The sequence below is a fragment of the Monopterus albus genome, unplaced genomic scaffold (assembly GCF_001952655.1).
Source record: "Monopterus albus unplaced genomic scaffold, M_albus_1.0 scaffold408.1, whole genome shotgun sequence".
In the NCBI taxonomy this organism is placed as follows: Eukaryota; Metazoa; Chordata; class Actinopteri; order Synbranchiformes; family Synbranchidae; genus Monopterus; species Monopterus albus.
Genome location: NW_018128288.1, coordinates 201,589 through 218,436, shown reverse-complemented (window position 1 = coordinate 218,436; position 16,848 = coordinate 201,589). Strand labels below are relative to the sequence as shown.

Below are 16,848 nucleotides of genomic sequence, written 5' to 3'. Positions count from 1 at the left end.
TTCAATTTATTGCTGTTTGATTAAATTGTCCTTTGCAGCTTAAGAAGCTCGTGTACGTCTACTTGGTGAGGTATGCAGAAGAGCAGCAGGACTTAGCTTTGCTGTCCATCAGTACCTTCCAGCGGGCCCTCAAGGTAACGCTTCTTGTCTCCGTCTTTCTGTTTTTATTATTACTGACATGGTAAAAAAGCTGTAATATTTTAGTGTGCATGCAGTCGAGTCTCAGAGAAACTGAGAGTTGAAGAATACTGATATTGCATCTTCTTGAGCACATTTCTAGACACTGGTCTTTTCTTTTTGTTATATGACATTAGTGTTGGTACAAAGTCTCCATTGGAAAGCTGCATGTATTATTGAACCTCAATAAATGATTCAGATAATCATTATTAAATGAAAATCTTTCACACGTGGAAACATGGTGCTTTCGTCTCTTTGTGGTAGGATCCAAACCAGTTAATCCGGGCCAGTGCGCTGAGGGTTTTGTCCAGTATCCGTGTCCCCATAATTGTCCCCATCATGATGTTGGCCATCAAGGAGGCTTCAGCTGACCTGTCTCCTTATGTCAGGAAGACTGCCGCCCATGCCATCCAGAAGCTGTACAGGTATAGCTCTTCAGGGCTGCAGCATGTGCTGCATGTCACTGGGTGAAGCTGGTGGCTAGTGGCTGCACCTGTTGACTTCATCCTCCCTCATTCCTGAGCAGTGAACTCACCAGTTAATGCAGCAAATGTTGTGTAATGCTGATATAAAGGGTTTTACCCTGCAGTTATCTCACTCTAATCAGCTGAGTGTTTCCAAGATTGGTTGAAAGGATTAATGAATGAATGAGTGCTTAAAATATGAACAAAGTAGTAAATCCTGATCAAATATGCAACAGATATGTTGTAATTTGATGTAATTGTTGACATGAAGTTGTCATTTCTTTTCCAGTACTAGGGTTATGTCTGAAATCGATCCCTGTTTACGATAAAGTGCACTTTATTTACTCTGCACCATTTTAATTGAGTTAAAATTCTTATAATTGAATTAATGTCTACAGTCAGCGGTTAGTTTGATTGTTTTTTGGTCCGTTATTTTTTCTATATGACATAAAATAGTTATGATACCGGTTATAATTTCTCAGAGCCCAAGATGTTGTATTCCAAATGCTTGTTTTATTGAAAACCTAACTACATTGAATTTGCAGTGCGACAGGACAAAGAAATGCAGTGTGTCATTACATTTTCAAACCAGGAAATGTTTGTAGTCTGCTAACAACCCCACAATGTAATGTGTCATATTTTATAGTTGCAGAAATACCAGTTGTGCGACTCCGCACCTGTCAGTAATGATACAGGTGTCTGATTATTGCTCACTGCACTGCCAACCTGGACCCGGTGACTTGAAATGAAAAAGTGATTGCCTTAAAAATGACGTAATAGAGAAATGTTAATCGTAGAGACACCACAGCCTGTCCCGTCGCCGCTGAATTTATCAGACGATGTAAAATCTTACTTCATGTACCTTTAAAGTAGAAACAAATTGCAGTGTAAACTATTTAGTGTCTGTCACATAGTGAGCAGTAAATAAGTAATCCAGTGATTCTCGACGTGGTCTGGCTCAGAAAATAAAACATGCTCATAGATAGTTGATCTAATCTGCTGTCAGCACGTCTCTGTATTCTGAGCACACAGAGGGGACATGATTTAATTTGTAAGTCCATCAAGTTTTCATGTTATGTGAATAATTGCCATTCCTTAATTGACAATTTATTTCAAAGCTCTCTCTCTCTCTTGCCTTCAGCCTGGATCAAGACCAGAAGGAGCAGCTGATTGAAGTGATAGAGAAACTACTGAAAGACAAAAGCACGGTAAGTCTGGATGGAGCTGTGTCACGTTGGAGAATGCAGACCACTGGAGGGCGTCTCAGTCAAGCACTTCTCCTTTTAGCTCTCCATCCCACACCTCATTCGGCAATGCCATGGTTTGTTAACACCCACTTAAACCTGCACATCTTCAGATGCTCCTTGTTAAGTGTCCATTTGGAAGGATTTTTTGCACTGATGCTAGTGTCAGTTTAATTTTCTCAGAGGCCAACTTCTTTTTTTTTTCCAAAATGGATTGTAAATGAGTTAGATTCTCAAATTCTATGTTTAGGCCAGTCACAGACACAATGCATGCAGCCCATTAGAAGTCAGTAGGCAGCACATTCATTTGACAAGGTCACAATGAATACTAAGAGTGTTTAAATGCCAATTTCACATATGTAGATGTTGGCTACTGAACGCAATGTGCGTCGTGTTTGTATGTGCAAGTTGTGCTCAGTTTGTTGTAATTATGTATTCACAGCGTATACCTATCATTATGCAAACAAAACAAAGCAGCTTAGGCTTGGGGGGGATGGAAGGCCCAGAACCAGATGCATAGCATATTTAGCCCCCGTCGCTAACGAAGACGGATGACTTCTCCCTGTTGGAGCTTGCATTGTAAGGCTGGGGACAGAGAGAGAGGGCACCACCATCACACAGATGCACAAGCACTATCCGCCTCTGATGAAATGATGTATTTTTATGATGCTGGGACAATACTAAAAGTAGCACAACAGTGGACAGTCGTCTTGCCATTTTGTGTCTATTCCTATTTGCTGGGGCCATGTGAGGATGTCTTGGAGGTGGCTCTGTGCTGATATTACTGAGGGGGAACATGTCCCTTAAGATAGACAGCTACTGCACATAAAGGTCAGTTTACTAACATGAGTCGTACTATACTGCCTGCGAAAAGTGTTTTATAATGTCTCCTGCAGCTCCGCTTGAGCTGAGCATTGCTGCTGCTTATGCTGTTAGGATTGTTTCAACTCGGGTGTGGAGACAGATTTTTAGCAGAAATCGGTGTGAGCCTGCATGCACAATACTAGGTGCAACTGGCTCACCTAAATGTAATACAGTCATTATAAACATTATTAATTATACCTGTACCTGTCCTACAATATGTCAAACTGGCTGTTCTGAAAAATCTCTTCTGCCACTTTTTTTTTCAGCCTTAAAGCTTCTGAGATATTTTAAGGTTTATAATGCAGTTTTGATATCTGTATTTTTAATTAATCCATTTAATGACAAGTCTTTGAATTTATTGAGCTCAGTGAGATGCTGTTTAGCTGATGTCACTGTGCCGCCTGGTAAAGAAGGAAGCATTTGGTTATCATTCAGGCTGTGGCGGTGTCCGGGCCTCCTGACATTTACCCTTACAGATGTGCCTGTTTGGTTAAATGGCTGTGACACGCAGGGCCCTGCTTATAGGCAGGATGGTTTAAAGAGAAAATGGGAAGGCCTGATGACAGAGACAACAGAGTTTGTGCAGCTGTTTTACAGTGATGGATCTATTATCCAGCCATTACAAGATAAATGATCGATCTCTCCCGTGTTCTCCCCTGCACCTTCTGCAAAATTGAAATGAGAACAGAAGGGATGGGCAAGGGGCGGGGGGTACTATGATTAGGGGCTAGGTGAGACGCCCATTAATTTAAGAGTGAAAGGAGGGAGAGCTTAAGAGGAGCGAGCACAGCGAGGATAGGCCGACCCCACACCGGGCCATCAATCAAAAAGGCACACGTTGTCTCTGGCGTGATGACCCAGCACTCTCTGCCTCCCTGGCACCCTAATTAGAATTCATAGCAAAATAGATGCAAGGAAACGGTTTGGGCCCTTCATAATTTTATAGGAAATTTATTGTTATTAGAAGAACCATTTGCTTAGTGTGATTTTTCCATTACCAGCTTGTCACGCAGGGTAGATAATATGGTCGAGGTGGAGGAGGAGCGGCGATGAAGTGTATGAACCCCATAGATTGGGGTGTCAGTTTTGTTGATGGTGCATGTAGTTTACCTTGGAGCTGTGTCTAATGGGGGAAGTTGGTAGAGAATGCACAAAGCCTTGCAGCAGGGTCCACATGTGTAGAAATAGTACTGCCTGTGATAGCCTTAGACGGGAGAGGCCAGGGGAGCACGCCAGGTGAGAATGACGCTCCCACGCAAAAACACACACCAAGACCCACTGCACGCATATTTTCCAATTCACTGCTTTGTGTAGGTTTATATGCTGTAGAATATGTTGACAGAGCTGTTAAGTGAAAAGCCCTGCAGAGCTTCAAGCCTGTTGTATTCATACTGCCCATCAGAATCATGCTTCTTTGCTTTCTGATGTTGCCTATAAAAGCAGCGCACTCCGTTGTTTCCAGTTCAAAATTTTTTTACTGATCTGAACATCACTAACCAAATCCTGTTCACACCCTATATATTTGAACGGTGGCAGAAATCTCAGATATCGTAAAACCATATAAATCACTAATAGACCCTTTTCACTGTATTTAGGCTTGTCACAGCAGGAAAAGTACAGGTGTAACTAATAGTACTGTACATAATTAATGACGGCTCTGCTTCACGTGGATGTTCCACTAAGCTATAATGCACAGCACCATGGCCTTGAAACTGTCAGTTTTTAAGGATCATAATTACACCTTTGGCTTTTCAGCTGTGAAAAAGGTTTATAGAGTTGTGAATTGCTTTCTGGTACCAGCTTCTCTAACTAAAATGAGGCAAACTTGCTCAGTAAATTAATCATATATACTGTGACTATAACATTTCACTTCCTTTAATTACACTTAACCAAATGTGACTATAACATTTCACTTCCTTTAAATCCACGGAATGCCTTTAATTACACTTAACCAAGTGCTACTGAAATCAGGTTTTGTTTATGTTGGTTTCTCTGTGTTCAACAGATTAATCCACATATATGGAGAAAGAAATCAGGTTTTGTTTATGTTGGTTTCTGTGTTCAACAGATGAATCCACATATATGGAGAAACTGTACACAGTTGTACATGCTCATTATGACATGCTGTAAATATCATCACTGAAGTACACAGTATGTATAGTATGCAGTATGACATTCATTCCATTACGATCATATAAACTGTGAAAACAACATATAAATACCTTCTATTTGTAGGTGTCAGGGTGTTTTGGCTGTCGGTAGCTACATCCTCAGTTGTCAGTTTATTAAGCACACCAAGCTTAAACTAATGCAGTGTAATATAGCAGTCCTGTATGAAATCCTATCCTTCATGAATGTTAAAGCTTTGTTGACGCTGTTATAAACGGGTGTTGATGCACCTATATTATTAACTGGAGGATGGAGTTTGTGGTGCTGTTGAGCTTATACTTAACAAATGATTTTATTATTTTGTCAGTGCCATTTAGATTCATTAGGACAAGTTGAGTAACATGCCTTTCTGTATAATGCACTGTAATTAAACAATAAACTACAGTTTCCAAAATGATCTTGTAGTTAAATCAGCATGTCTTTAAAACGGTATCAACAAACATGAAGGAGGATTTAGCTAGGTGTACCTAATAAACTGACAACCGAGGGTATATTATGTCTGATAACATGCACTTTAAAGATTGTTGGTGATAAGCTGCAGTAGCTTTATCATGTAATTACCCTGTCTATATCTACCCGTAAGTGTCATTGTTTGAATGTGCATTTAATTTCCGTGTGGGTCCCTCAGTAAGTGTAACGTCATATTTCACTTTGATACCATAAAATGTAGTTGCGTGATCCTCCAGTGATTCATTCATCAGTATTGGTGATGTGAATGTCAGAAAGGCTAATCATCACTCAGATGTAAGAGCCAGATTACTCAGAGAATCTACAGACAGCGGCCGTGCACATAGACGATTCATACAGACATAATCAATGCAGGCTCATGACAATGCTGATGGGTAAATGCACTGGGTTCCCACAGGGCTGCCAGAGGCCAGAAGGCTTTAATTGGTAAGACCAGATTCTGCTCCCTTTCTCCTCTTCTTCACCCTCACCTGCCCGTGATAATGATGTTTGCATATTAATACACCTCCGTGTCATTCACTCAGTCTGTCAGTCAGCGAGCCAGCAGGCAGTTTTGTGGTGGGGTGGGAGGGCGCGCATCAGACAAATGGATTTTCTCCTCCTGCTATATTATAGTTGATTATTGGCTCTCTCGGCCTTCTCCTTGTCTTCCTTTCCCCATGAATTGAACATGAACATAAAATGAAGTTTGCGCCTAAGAAAAAATATAATTTACAGAAAAGACATGAGAAACAAGCGTACTGATGTATTTGTTTAACGGGGTTGTGTAAAAAAAGTTGGTTAAAGCTTTTGTTTTCATTTTAATTATCAACTAACCACTCAGGCTTTTTGATAAATTAGTTATTTAAAGCAGAGTTTTTTTAGGACATATTTTGTCTAACGTAACTGCTGCATATCCTCACATTGTCCAGTAACTTCTTGTATGTTACTGGAGAGAAATTAAAGAAGCATTATCAGCATTTCCTCATCAGTTTCCTCACTGTTGTTCTACTTCTGTTGATTCCTCTCTCTAGCTGGTGGCCGGTAGTGTGGTAATGGCCTTTGAGGAGGTGTGTCCAGATCGCATTGACCTGATCCATAAGAACTACAGAAAGCTGTGTAATCTGCTGGTGGATGTGGAGGAATGGGGCCAGGTGGTCATCATCTCCATGCTTACACGCTACGCCAGGACACAGTTCACCAGCCCCTGGAAGGAGGTGAGGCGCTCGTCATGGAATTAAAAACCATGGTGGCTATTTACCAGTATACGATTAGAACAATTTTGGGAGCAAGCAGGCTTCCTAACCATGGTTACAATTACTGCTCATGCTCATACCCGATGGTGCACAAGTTTGTTGTATGCTAAAAACTGTGCCCAGTTGTTTTAGGAATTTATTTATTTTTAATGAATGTTTATATTTGTGACCAATCTCTAACGAGTTACATCTTCAGCACATCCAGGCTGGAGAAGGACTGAAACATTGTTGGTTTTGGTCTTTCCATAAGACACTATATGTTGACAATGAGGAAAATATTGGACACCAGACAATTCTAGGTCTGTATAAATTGAAATGCCAAAGGAACGATGAAGCTAAAATCTTTTGTTGTCATAACACAGGTTGTAACATTTGAGTTGCACTGACTGTTTTTAAATGACTTTATACAATATGCTTTTATTGAATTTCTGTGCCAAACTTCCTGAGATAGTTTAAAGGTGTTGGTGTGACATATTGTGGCGTTTGTGTTTCAGGATGCTATGTTCGATGAGACCAATGAGAAGGCCTTTTATGACTCTGACTCTGAGGAGAAAAAGGACCAGGTGAAGGCCGGGCCTTATGTCATGGATCCAGATCACAGGCTGCTGCTCAGGAACACCAAACCTCTCCTGCAGAGCAGGAACACTGCTGTGAGTCAGCTGGACCCAAAATACAGACTTATACAACCATCTTCAAGCCATTAATAGTTGAATGAACACACATCTGATATGAAGCTGATGGTTATTCATTGTCAGTGTTGGAAAGTGTAGTGTGTGTAAACATATGTGTCTGCTTTTTAATCTGTTGAGAGATATAAATATTGATCACATTACCTCTGTTCCTATCGCAAGAATAAAATACCAGCTAATGTTGCTCCTGTCCTGTATGGGTGTATACACACACTTTCACTTTCTAACAATAATACATCACAAGATACAATGTACACACCTGGACACACAACACAAGACATGGGAGTACACACACACTTGCTCTAGTGGGCCCCCAAGATAGATAAAAAAAAAAGAGAAAACAGTCAACGCAGATCTCCATCACTCAGGAGGCTCAAGGTCTCTGTCGCTGTGCAGCAGCGGGAGGAAAAATGCTCCCAAATGAAAGTGTTGATTAAAATGTGACATGCTGCGTCTTGTGACAACACGATGACATCCTCTATCTTCATAGACACCTGAACCCTTTCATCTTGCCTGCAGTGATGGACACACGTGCTCCTGCTATTTAAAGTGCTGCTATAAAATTACCTTTTAGAGTCATGAGCGCTTTTGTAGAGCCCTAAGAAATCCATGTGATGGAAGGTATTTTATTTTAGCTTGAGTAGACAGATGGTAATACACTGTAGGGGCTGTATTAATAATAAAGCACTAAAAAGTGCTTTTCAAAGTTTAAAAAGGCATAAAATCAAGGTAGAGTAATGTATAGAGTTGGATGGTAGCACATTCTGCAAAGTGGTTGAAAATTAAAACAACGAATAAAAAGCATGAAAGCTAAAAGCAATTCTATGGCAGGATGTTTTAAGGTAATGCAGTAAGATTCTCTCTGTGCTGATGTGTTTTAGGTGGTGATGTCTGTCGCTCAACTCTACTGGCATCTGGCCCCTAAACATGAAGTCAACATTGTCACCAAGTCACTGGTTCGACTACTGAGAAGCAACAGGTAATGCATATTCTTTTTTGCCTCCCTTGCAATCGTCTGTGATGAATGATTTGCCACGGAGTTCTCTGTATCTTTGCGTTCATGTTGTTGATGTTTGAGAATTTTTTTTCTTTCTCCTTTGTACAGAGAGGTGCAGTACATTGTGCTTCAGAACATCGCCACAATGTCCATTCAGAGAAAGGTTAGGCTGCTAGTGGACAGGAGAACAATCAGGGTATTTGGTGCTGATGCAGATTCTCTAATAACGCCAGTTTTCTCCAAACAGGGGATGTTTGAGCCATTCATGAAGAGTTTCTATGTCCGATCTACAGATTCAACACATATCAAAACGTTGAAGGTAAGTACCAGTTACTTGTATGCATTTTGTACATATATACAATATGGGCTTGAAGTAGGGTTTAAAAATAACTTCACCAGCCTTTGTAGAACTTTTTTTTGCAGTTTTACAAAGGTCTCAATTTCTGAACATTATACATTCACAATCTTATTGACCTTTATTGGGGCTGTGCTTCAACGAACCATGTTAGACATTCAAAAACTCTCCCTTGTGGTTTTTGCAGTTGGAGATCCTGACCAACCTTGCCAATGAAGCCAACATCTCCATTATTCTGCGTGAATTTCAGGTTTATTTTTTTTTCTTCATGAGTGGCTGACATCAACAGTCAAGGGTTAATTTCCACTTTGAGATTTTGGGTATTAAGTCTCTAATCTTAACTATTTTCAGACCTATGTGAAGAGTCAGGACAAGGCGTTTGCAGCAGCCACCATTCAGGCCATTGGCAGGTGTGCTACCAACATCTCTGAGGTCACCGACACCTGTCTCAACGGTCTGGTTCTGCTGCTGTCCAACAGAGACGGTAAAATGAGTCCATGTTTGAGTGTCATACTGTATCTGCAGGTACTTATTGTCAAAGAGTGTTGAACTTCCTCAGTAGACTGAGGCATTGTAACCTTCCTGTTGAGTATTTCTGTGTTGTGAGAACTTGTCTTGTCTGTGCAGAGACTGTGGTGGCTGAGAGTGTGGTGGTGATCAAGAAGCTGCTTCAGACTCAGCCCAGCCAGCGCAGTGAGATCATCAAACACATGGCCAAGCTCTTCGACAGCATCACTGTATGACTCGTCTTTGTATTATTTGAACATTTGTATTAGCTCAACAGGAAAGTAAAAGCTGGAACAGATTAAGAAATTTTTAAAATAACAATGTGACAGTGGCCTTTTCTTTTGTCCCCCAAACTTCAGGTCCCCATGGCCCGAGCAAGCATCCTGTGGCTGATGGGAGAGTACTGTGAGAGGGTACCAAAGATCGCACCTGATGTTCTCCGTAAGATGGCGAAGACCTTCACAGCAGAGGAGGAGATTGTCAAGCTGCAGACAGTGAACCTAGCAGCCAAACTCTACCTAACCAACTCTAAACAGGTAACAGCAACACATTCCTGTCGTGTCGACCCGAACATAAGACAAATGTGGTGCTGCATTAATGCTACTGATTTCTGAAGGTGTGCATGTGGTAATCTTCTCAAACACTTCTGCAACTTGGAGCTAAATACCCAGTTTAAATATAGAGCTGCAAATGAGACCGTTTTCATGTAATGGTGCATCTCCTAACGCTGCTTGGTGTCTACAGGCCCATTCAGTTATGATGATTTTGGCCTCTGAGGTGGATTATATGAACCCAGGCACTATCCCCTCAAACAAGCATATCTTTAAACCTGCTTGCTGTTTGTAATTTGTCGTGGGGAATAGAGACAGAGCGAGAGAGAGCCATTGTAATGGTGCTTTTAAGGCAAAAGCAGCTTGTCACGCAGGGTAGATAATACTGTATGGTCGAGGTGGAGGAGGAGCACCATTGGTCTTGCCTCACTTATGCTTTCCTAATGAACTGTCTGCTGCCTTACATGTCATCCAACATTTTCCCTTCAATCTCTCCATCTCAGACCAAGCTCCTGACCCAGTACATTCTGAACCTGGGCAAATACGACCAGAACTACGATATCAGAGACCGAACACGCTTCATAAGGCAGCTGATAGTGCCCAGTGAGCAGGGTGGGGCCCTCAGCAAGTACGCTCGACGCATCTTACTGGCCCCCAAGCCAGCCCCTGTCCTTGAGTCTGCCTTCAAAGGTACTTCATACATTTATAACATCAACCTCTTATGATTCTTCTGAAACATAATAAGTCCTCTATGTAGGTTGAACACTCAAGGTTAGCCACGGTTCTTCTCCTGTGTCTGTTTGATAATTTGTCAGTGATTCACTGAATACATATTAACTGGATCTCTATTTCACATATCGTGGCTCTATTTCCAGTAGTATGCCAAGCTGATTCAGGCAGCGGTTTTATTATTCTGGTGTGTCTGTCTCTCTGAAGGGCAGATAGGTCAGACCCCTTTACCTTGGACTAATGAGATGGGTAAATTATTGAGCCAAGTTTAACCTTTTTCACACACTGAGAGGAGGGAAAAATCTCCCTCATTTAGTGGTCTCTCCTCTCTCTCTCTCCCTCCTTGACTGAAGGGACAAAAGCTGCTTCCTGCAGCATTAAAATTCAGAGGCAGTTTGCACCTACTAGATGTTTATGGAAAGTGTTCACAACCCCTGTCATTCTTAATATTCACAAATGAAGTCTTTTTTCTTAGCAAAGCAGAGTTTTTAGAGCATACCTCCCAAGGCACCGACTCTGATTATCTTCCCCTATGAGCGTATGTGTCTCTGTGTGCACTCAGACACAGAGAGCTGATACTAAATGCTTATGTGTGATGGCAAAGAGGAAGCCTAGATTTTATGTTAAATGTCTCTTAAATGTAGTTATTTTATTTTGAATCCCTTTGATGTTTGTGCCACCCCTCATTCGCTTCTTCTCAACCCAGTGCATTTTTGCTTTCTTTTCCCTACTTTCAGATCGAGACCACTACCAACTGGGCAGTCTCTCCCACAGTCTCAATATTAAAGCTATTGGATACCAGGAGCTCTCGGACTGGCCAGCTGTTGCTCCTGACCAGTCTGTGAGGAACGTGGAGGTCATTGAGCCAGTAAGGAATCTACCTTTTTAACTAGGGGTGGGAGAAAAAAATCAATTCACATTCGTGTCTTGTACAATTCTAAACTGATTCACAAACGCTAAAAATCGATTTTTGTCACAATGTTGACAGAAAGAAACGGGCGGAACTCAAAGCCATAGGAGAAAGCTTGCACTTACCAGAACTGTGTTGTACATCTATGGTTGTAACGTTATCATAGTTCATTTTCAGTTCATTTGATTTTCTTTCTTTGTAGAACTGTAACTGACAGCATAGATGCTGTAACGTGTGTATTTGCTCTGTTTTACCACAGGTTGGATGCACTGTACATATACATGTATTTCATGTGTAGCCAGTAATTCCCTCATTGTGTACTTTGAGAGCTGGATGTAGTTTCCCTTCTCCAAGCTGTTTCTGTACCTCCTCTGTGCACTCTTTGTGCACTACGCATTTCCAGTGCACCCAGTAAAGACATGAGCATGAGCCTCGCTCGAGATGCCGATCAGCACAGAATCAGAAATCTCAGTGATCGGCTGGTTGCCAGTCAAAGCTGATCACCATGAAAACCGGCCATATCTGATCAATCGGTGTTACTGGAATTGTTCGCACCAGGAAGCACTCATTATGGAGTCATTTAAAATGTTGTTTAAACTACAAAGAATAAGTTTACTTGGAGATTAGCATACAATAATGCAAAGAACAAAGTGCTAGAAGTTGAAAATAAAATATTAGGTAGCGCGTCTGACACATCAAAATGGCCACGACCATTACCACTCACACTTGTGACACCAGAAAAGCTCAGAAAATAGCTGTTTGCATATTAAACCAAATGTATAGCTTCTGCAGAAATGCATGTATCTAAACCTGGATATTCTTTTGTGCCACAGAGCTTCATTGTGCCCAGAAGCTATTAAAGCACATTAGTGACCACACTCTTGCATTAGGTGATGTGTGTGAACACACACACACACACACACACTGTACTTTATTTTAGCTCAGCCCCACACTCACTGTCCTGCTGCCACTAAAGCAGGAAATGCATATTTACCCACAGAAGTTGGTCCCCAACAAATGCACTGTTTACAACTTTTTGAGTAATGTTTGCTAAAAACTACAATACCCAGCTGTTTTAGGAAATGAAACTATTAAAGATTTTCGTCTTGTTTAGAAACCAGTAAGACTGGGACCTAGAGCCACAGACAAGTTAGGGAACTCTGAAGGTAGAGAGATAGATGGACACATTGTGGGTTTTGGTCTCTTCATGGGATTTGATGGAAATGGAAACTAGCACCAGTCCTCCAAGAAAAAAGCAGAAGATTAAAATAAGCTAAAAGGGAATAAATGCGAATAAACCAGCTTTGTTTTGAATAGACATCTGTTTGCTCATCTGATGATTTTTTCCTTTACAAAATTATATGTTTAAATGCTTTGTTTTATGGGAATAGTTTAAGTTGGAGAAATTAACATGCACACCTCTATTCCAATCAGCTCAGACACAGTAACTTTGTTGTTCCCTGTTATAAGTTAAAGAATAAAAATTAAAGGACTTTTGTTTTTCAGGGAGTGATTTTATTGATCTTATTTTTTTGTTCTCACAGACCCAGCTCAAGTTTTCTCATTGTTACTTTGTGGCAGCTAATGAGGATCCTGATTAAACAAACAGTAAATCAGAACACAGACATCTGGCTTAACAAAGGTTTTGCCTGGCTCTTGGTATAATGCATATTTAACAGAAAATATATCAAGTATCTTGGGAAATCTGTGTTGTCCTGGACAAAAGAAATTCCAGCAAAAACTGAATGGGTTTTGGTTATAGCCTCTTACTGAAGTGATCGAGAGCCCCTAAATTATTTTTCTTGAATTCTAATCTAATTTGCTTTGGTTCTCTCCTCCATATCTGTTTAGGTGAAGGAATGGGTACCATTAGTTGGGAAGGTCAAGAAATCCAAATCAGATAGCAAGTTCTACTCGGATGATGAAGATGATAAAGAAGAGGAAGGCTCTGACAGCAGTGGCAGTGAGGACAGCAGCAGCAGCAGCAGTAGCAGTGGAGGTTGGTTTTGGTCTCTGTGTGTCTGAAAGTGATTTTATCGAGTAGTTTTCAGACAATGTTATGATGCTTTCCTTATTTTCTTTAGTGGATTAAAGTTATAATCCTTTAAATTTCAATCCTGGTCGATCTGGCAGCACTGACCTTACTGTGGTAACTACTGGTGCATCTGGTAAGTGAAGCCAAACAAACTCCAATTGGGTAAATCCCTAATTGCATTTGCATTTCCCTCACTTGCGTCTTAGTCCTGCTCATGTAAGATGCAAGGAGAGAGGAATCGAGGAAGCACATTTTAGAGACATGTTTTACTTCAATCCTTCACCTGAAATGTCCAATCACAAAGTGATTTCTGGTAAAGGGGCGTGTTGGTCCATAAAAGCCTTCCACGAAGGATTGTTTCTTGTGTCCTTGCTCATGTCTCCTCGCTCCTCGATCCTCACTCCTCAGAGCAGGAAAGGGAGCTGTGGGATGTCCTTCAAGATGGCAGATGAGAACGACTTCCAGGTTGAGTGAGGATCAAGGAGTGAGGAATGATCAGTTAAAGGTATTGGGATTTTTCTATTGTTGTAACAAAGGACCCAGGCTACTAGTGGCTGTCTTCTGTCACGCTAGGGGTGACGGCAATCTGATAATAAATCATATCGAGCATAGAGATTAATTAATCGGGGTTATGTTTATTATTTCTATGAATGTCTGCACAGAGTCAGGCAGTGAGAGCGAGGAGGAAAGCAGTGAAGAGTCAGAGAAGACCTCCAGTGATTCTGGAAGGAGTTCAAGTGCATCTGAAGAGAGTACCAGTGAATCTAAGTCAGAACAAACAACAAAGAAAAAGACCAAGAAGGTGCCACAGGAAAAAAAAAGCAAACCACCTGCTGCTGACAGGTACAGTGAAATCCCTTTAGTCTGTCAGACTCTGAGAGCATCATTTGTCTTCCCTGTGAATTTGGTGTGTCCAGATGTCACCTGAATTTTTTTTTTTTTCTCTTGTGTAGCTAATTAGACAGGTGTGTGTTTGCGAGAAGCACCAGAGTCGTAGTCGACAGCAAATGTGATCAGTGCTTTGCTGCATCAATAAGCTGATTCTCCATCTGTTCAAACCTTCAGCCATTTTTTTTATGATATATATGACAAACCTGCCTGCTGGCATGATACCTCTGCCTGTTCAGTTTGATTTTTTTTTTTTTCTTCCCTGAACCCATAAACATTTTCACTTCATTCAGTCTAAACCTGGAAAAATGTAAAGAATTTTGAAACTTACTTACTCACTTGTGAAACCTTGAACACTCAGAAAAAGGTGATGGCGATCTGACATGTTTGTAACACCTAGAGTGAAAAAGAGTTGGATGCACGCTCCTAAATGGGCATGAAGATGATGTTTAATCCAACATTTTCCATCTTGTGCGTGAACAATTCTTCTCTTCTCCGGGTTTTAGCACCTGCAGCCGTTTATTTTTGTTTAATTGGTTTTCTGGATTAGATTTTCCTGCAAACACAGCGAATACAGTACTGTTTAGAAACGTAGCTGTGCGTTTTACACTTGTTGATCTTTACCTCTGGGTGTTGTTCATATGCACATGACCACTATTAGCTTCTGCTTGGATGGAACTTCTGGGTCTTACAGGTGTAATTATTTGCTTTTGCTTGTTGTTAACCTGATAGTTCACTTATTTCTGTGGTTTTGCTGTTATTTTTGCTCTAATTATAACGCCATCCCTACACTCAGAAGAGATGCCTGACACATGTGTGCTTGTCTTAACATACCTCATACTATGAATGAACAGGCCAAACCTCTGTCCATTTCAATTACACCCATCTGCGTCCCATTGAGGAGCTGGGCCACCACGTGCCACCAGAACAGCTTCACCTTGACTCTTCAAGTCTCTGAACTCCCCTGGAGGGATGAACACTGTTCCTCCAACAGATGTTCCTTCATGGGGTTGATTTGATGATGATGATGGTGAAGACGCTGTCTAACACGTCGCTCCAACATCTCCCATAGCTGTTCACCTGGCCTGAGACCTGGTGACTGAGAAGGTCACAGTATCATGTTCATCCTCATCAAACCATTCAGTGACCCCTCGTGTCCTGTGGACGGGGGCACTGTCACTTGCCTGTATATATAATCGTATGTAAACATCACAAATGGTAAGTTTTTAAGGTGTATCTTCCTATTGTAGGAGTTACATGAGATTTTAACAGGACCAGATAACAGTGTTATGGATCCTTTGGAAGGTGGAAAACCTGCATACACCACCAAATGCTTTCTGGCCACCGAATTTTATCCAGATCCGTTTTCAGATGGGAGGGAAAAGTAACCAGCTTTCTGGGCATAGTGTGTGAGCTGTACGTACCTACTGTAGTGCTCTTTCCCCTGTTTCTGTCTCTCTCACACACACACACTCAGACTGGCAGAGCTAGTGGAATATTGTTAGTGTGAGTTCCATTAACAAGTTAATCAAGGAGAATATTCCTCCAGTAGCATAACCCACATTTACATGGCTAATAGATAATGACTTTTGATTGGTCATTTAGTGGCCTGGTGTTACCAATGAATGAGATTTGAGTCATTACTACTGAATATGCTCATACACACTTTCTTACACACTGGCAAATTTAGTTTCTTATGCACTCTACTTCATTTGTCCACAGACACACAAACTCACACAGAATGTACCTGATTGTGCTGTGTGACAGGCCGCCGGCTGACCCTGTTCTCTCCATTAGAGAGTATAATTAGAGCAACTCACCCCGGTGCTCAAACACACAACAACATGCACACACACATACACACAGTAATTAGAGCAGCTCACCCCAGTGCTTCCACAACAAACACAGCATAATGCCCTCATTATGGCCCAGTCATTTCAGGCAGGGGCTAATCAGGCCCACAGTGATTTATATCACTTTTTCCTGTTCGCAGCAAATGAAATCTGTAGGCCAAATTAATACTGGCTTTTCATCATCGCCCAAGTTAAAAAGCCAGTTACCGTCACAATTCCCCCATTAATTTAACGGCTGAAAATCCCAGGCAGGCGGAGTAAACACTCATTATCGGGACAAATTGAAGAGGGACAGAGCAAGTGGAAGAGAGAGGAGAAAGATGGAAAAAAAATCTTTTTGAGCAAATGCAACATTGAATTAGCTTTGCAAACAAAATCAGATTGTTTGTTGTTCTCACCGGCTGAGCTCAAGCTTTCAGTTCAGATGGAAGAGAAAATGAATGGAAGCTCTATATGTTTTATGTTAATGAACTGTTTCTCATGTTAATATTTCAAAAGCTCAACAAAATAAATGGACAGTGTTTTTATTATGTATACAGTCTGCTGCTTGTATTAATCCCAATTTTGTGCCATTCCTGTGTTTCAGCAGCTCAGATGAAAATGGTAATGCACCTGTAGCCCAGGCTAGCAGCTCCTCATCAGAAAGCTCCTCCGGCTCAGAGTCAGACTCCGAGGGTGACTCTGATTCAGATCCCCCCAGGGTACAGAAGAAG

The 16,848-nt window shown here is 41.2% G+C and overlaps 1 protein-coding gene across 1 annotated transcript in view; it reads left to right on the top strand.

Moving 5' to 3' along the window:
* The window catches only part of ap3b1a (adaptor related protein complex 3 subunit beta 1a), a 48,214-nt gene that overhangs the window by 9,176 nt on the left and 22,190 nt on the right, over positions 1-16,848 (top strand). Inside the window, exons 4-20 of the mRNA XM_020586475.1 lie at positions 39-134; positions 442-602; positions 1,783-1,849; positions 6,400-6,582; positions 7,116-7,271; positions 8,192-8,289; positions 8,416-8,470; positions 8,555-8,626; positions 8,850-8,912; positions 9,014-9,146; positions 9,290-9,399; positions 9,529-9,705; positions 10,224-10,410; positions 11,187-11,317; positions 13,211-13,358; positions 14,057-14,237; positions 16,722-16,848. Coding sequence (XP_020442131.1) covers positions 39-134; positions 442-602; positions 1,783-1,849; positions 6,400-6,582; positions 7,116-7,271; positions 8,192-8,289; positions 8,416-8,470; positions 8,555-8,626; positions 8,850-8,912; positions 9,014-9,146; positions 9,290-9,399; positions 9,529-9,705; positions 10,224-10,410; positions 11,187-11,317; positions 13,211-13,358; positions 14,057-14,237; positions 16,722-16,848 — 2,145 coding nt within the window. The remainder of the gene's footprint in view (positions 1-38; positions 135-441; positions 603-1,782; positions 1,850-6,399; positions 6,583-7,115; positions 7,272-8,191; positions 8,290-8,415; positions 8,471-8,554; positions 8,627-8,849; positions 8,913-9,013; positions 9,147-9,289; positions 9,400-9,528; positions 9,706-10,223; positions 10,411-11,186; positions 11,318-13,210; positions 13,359-14,056; positions 14,238-16,721) is intronic.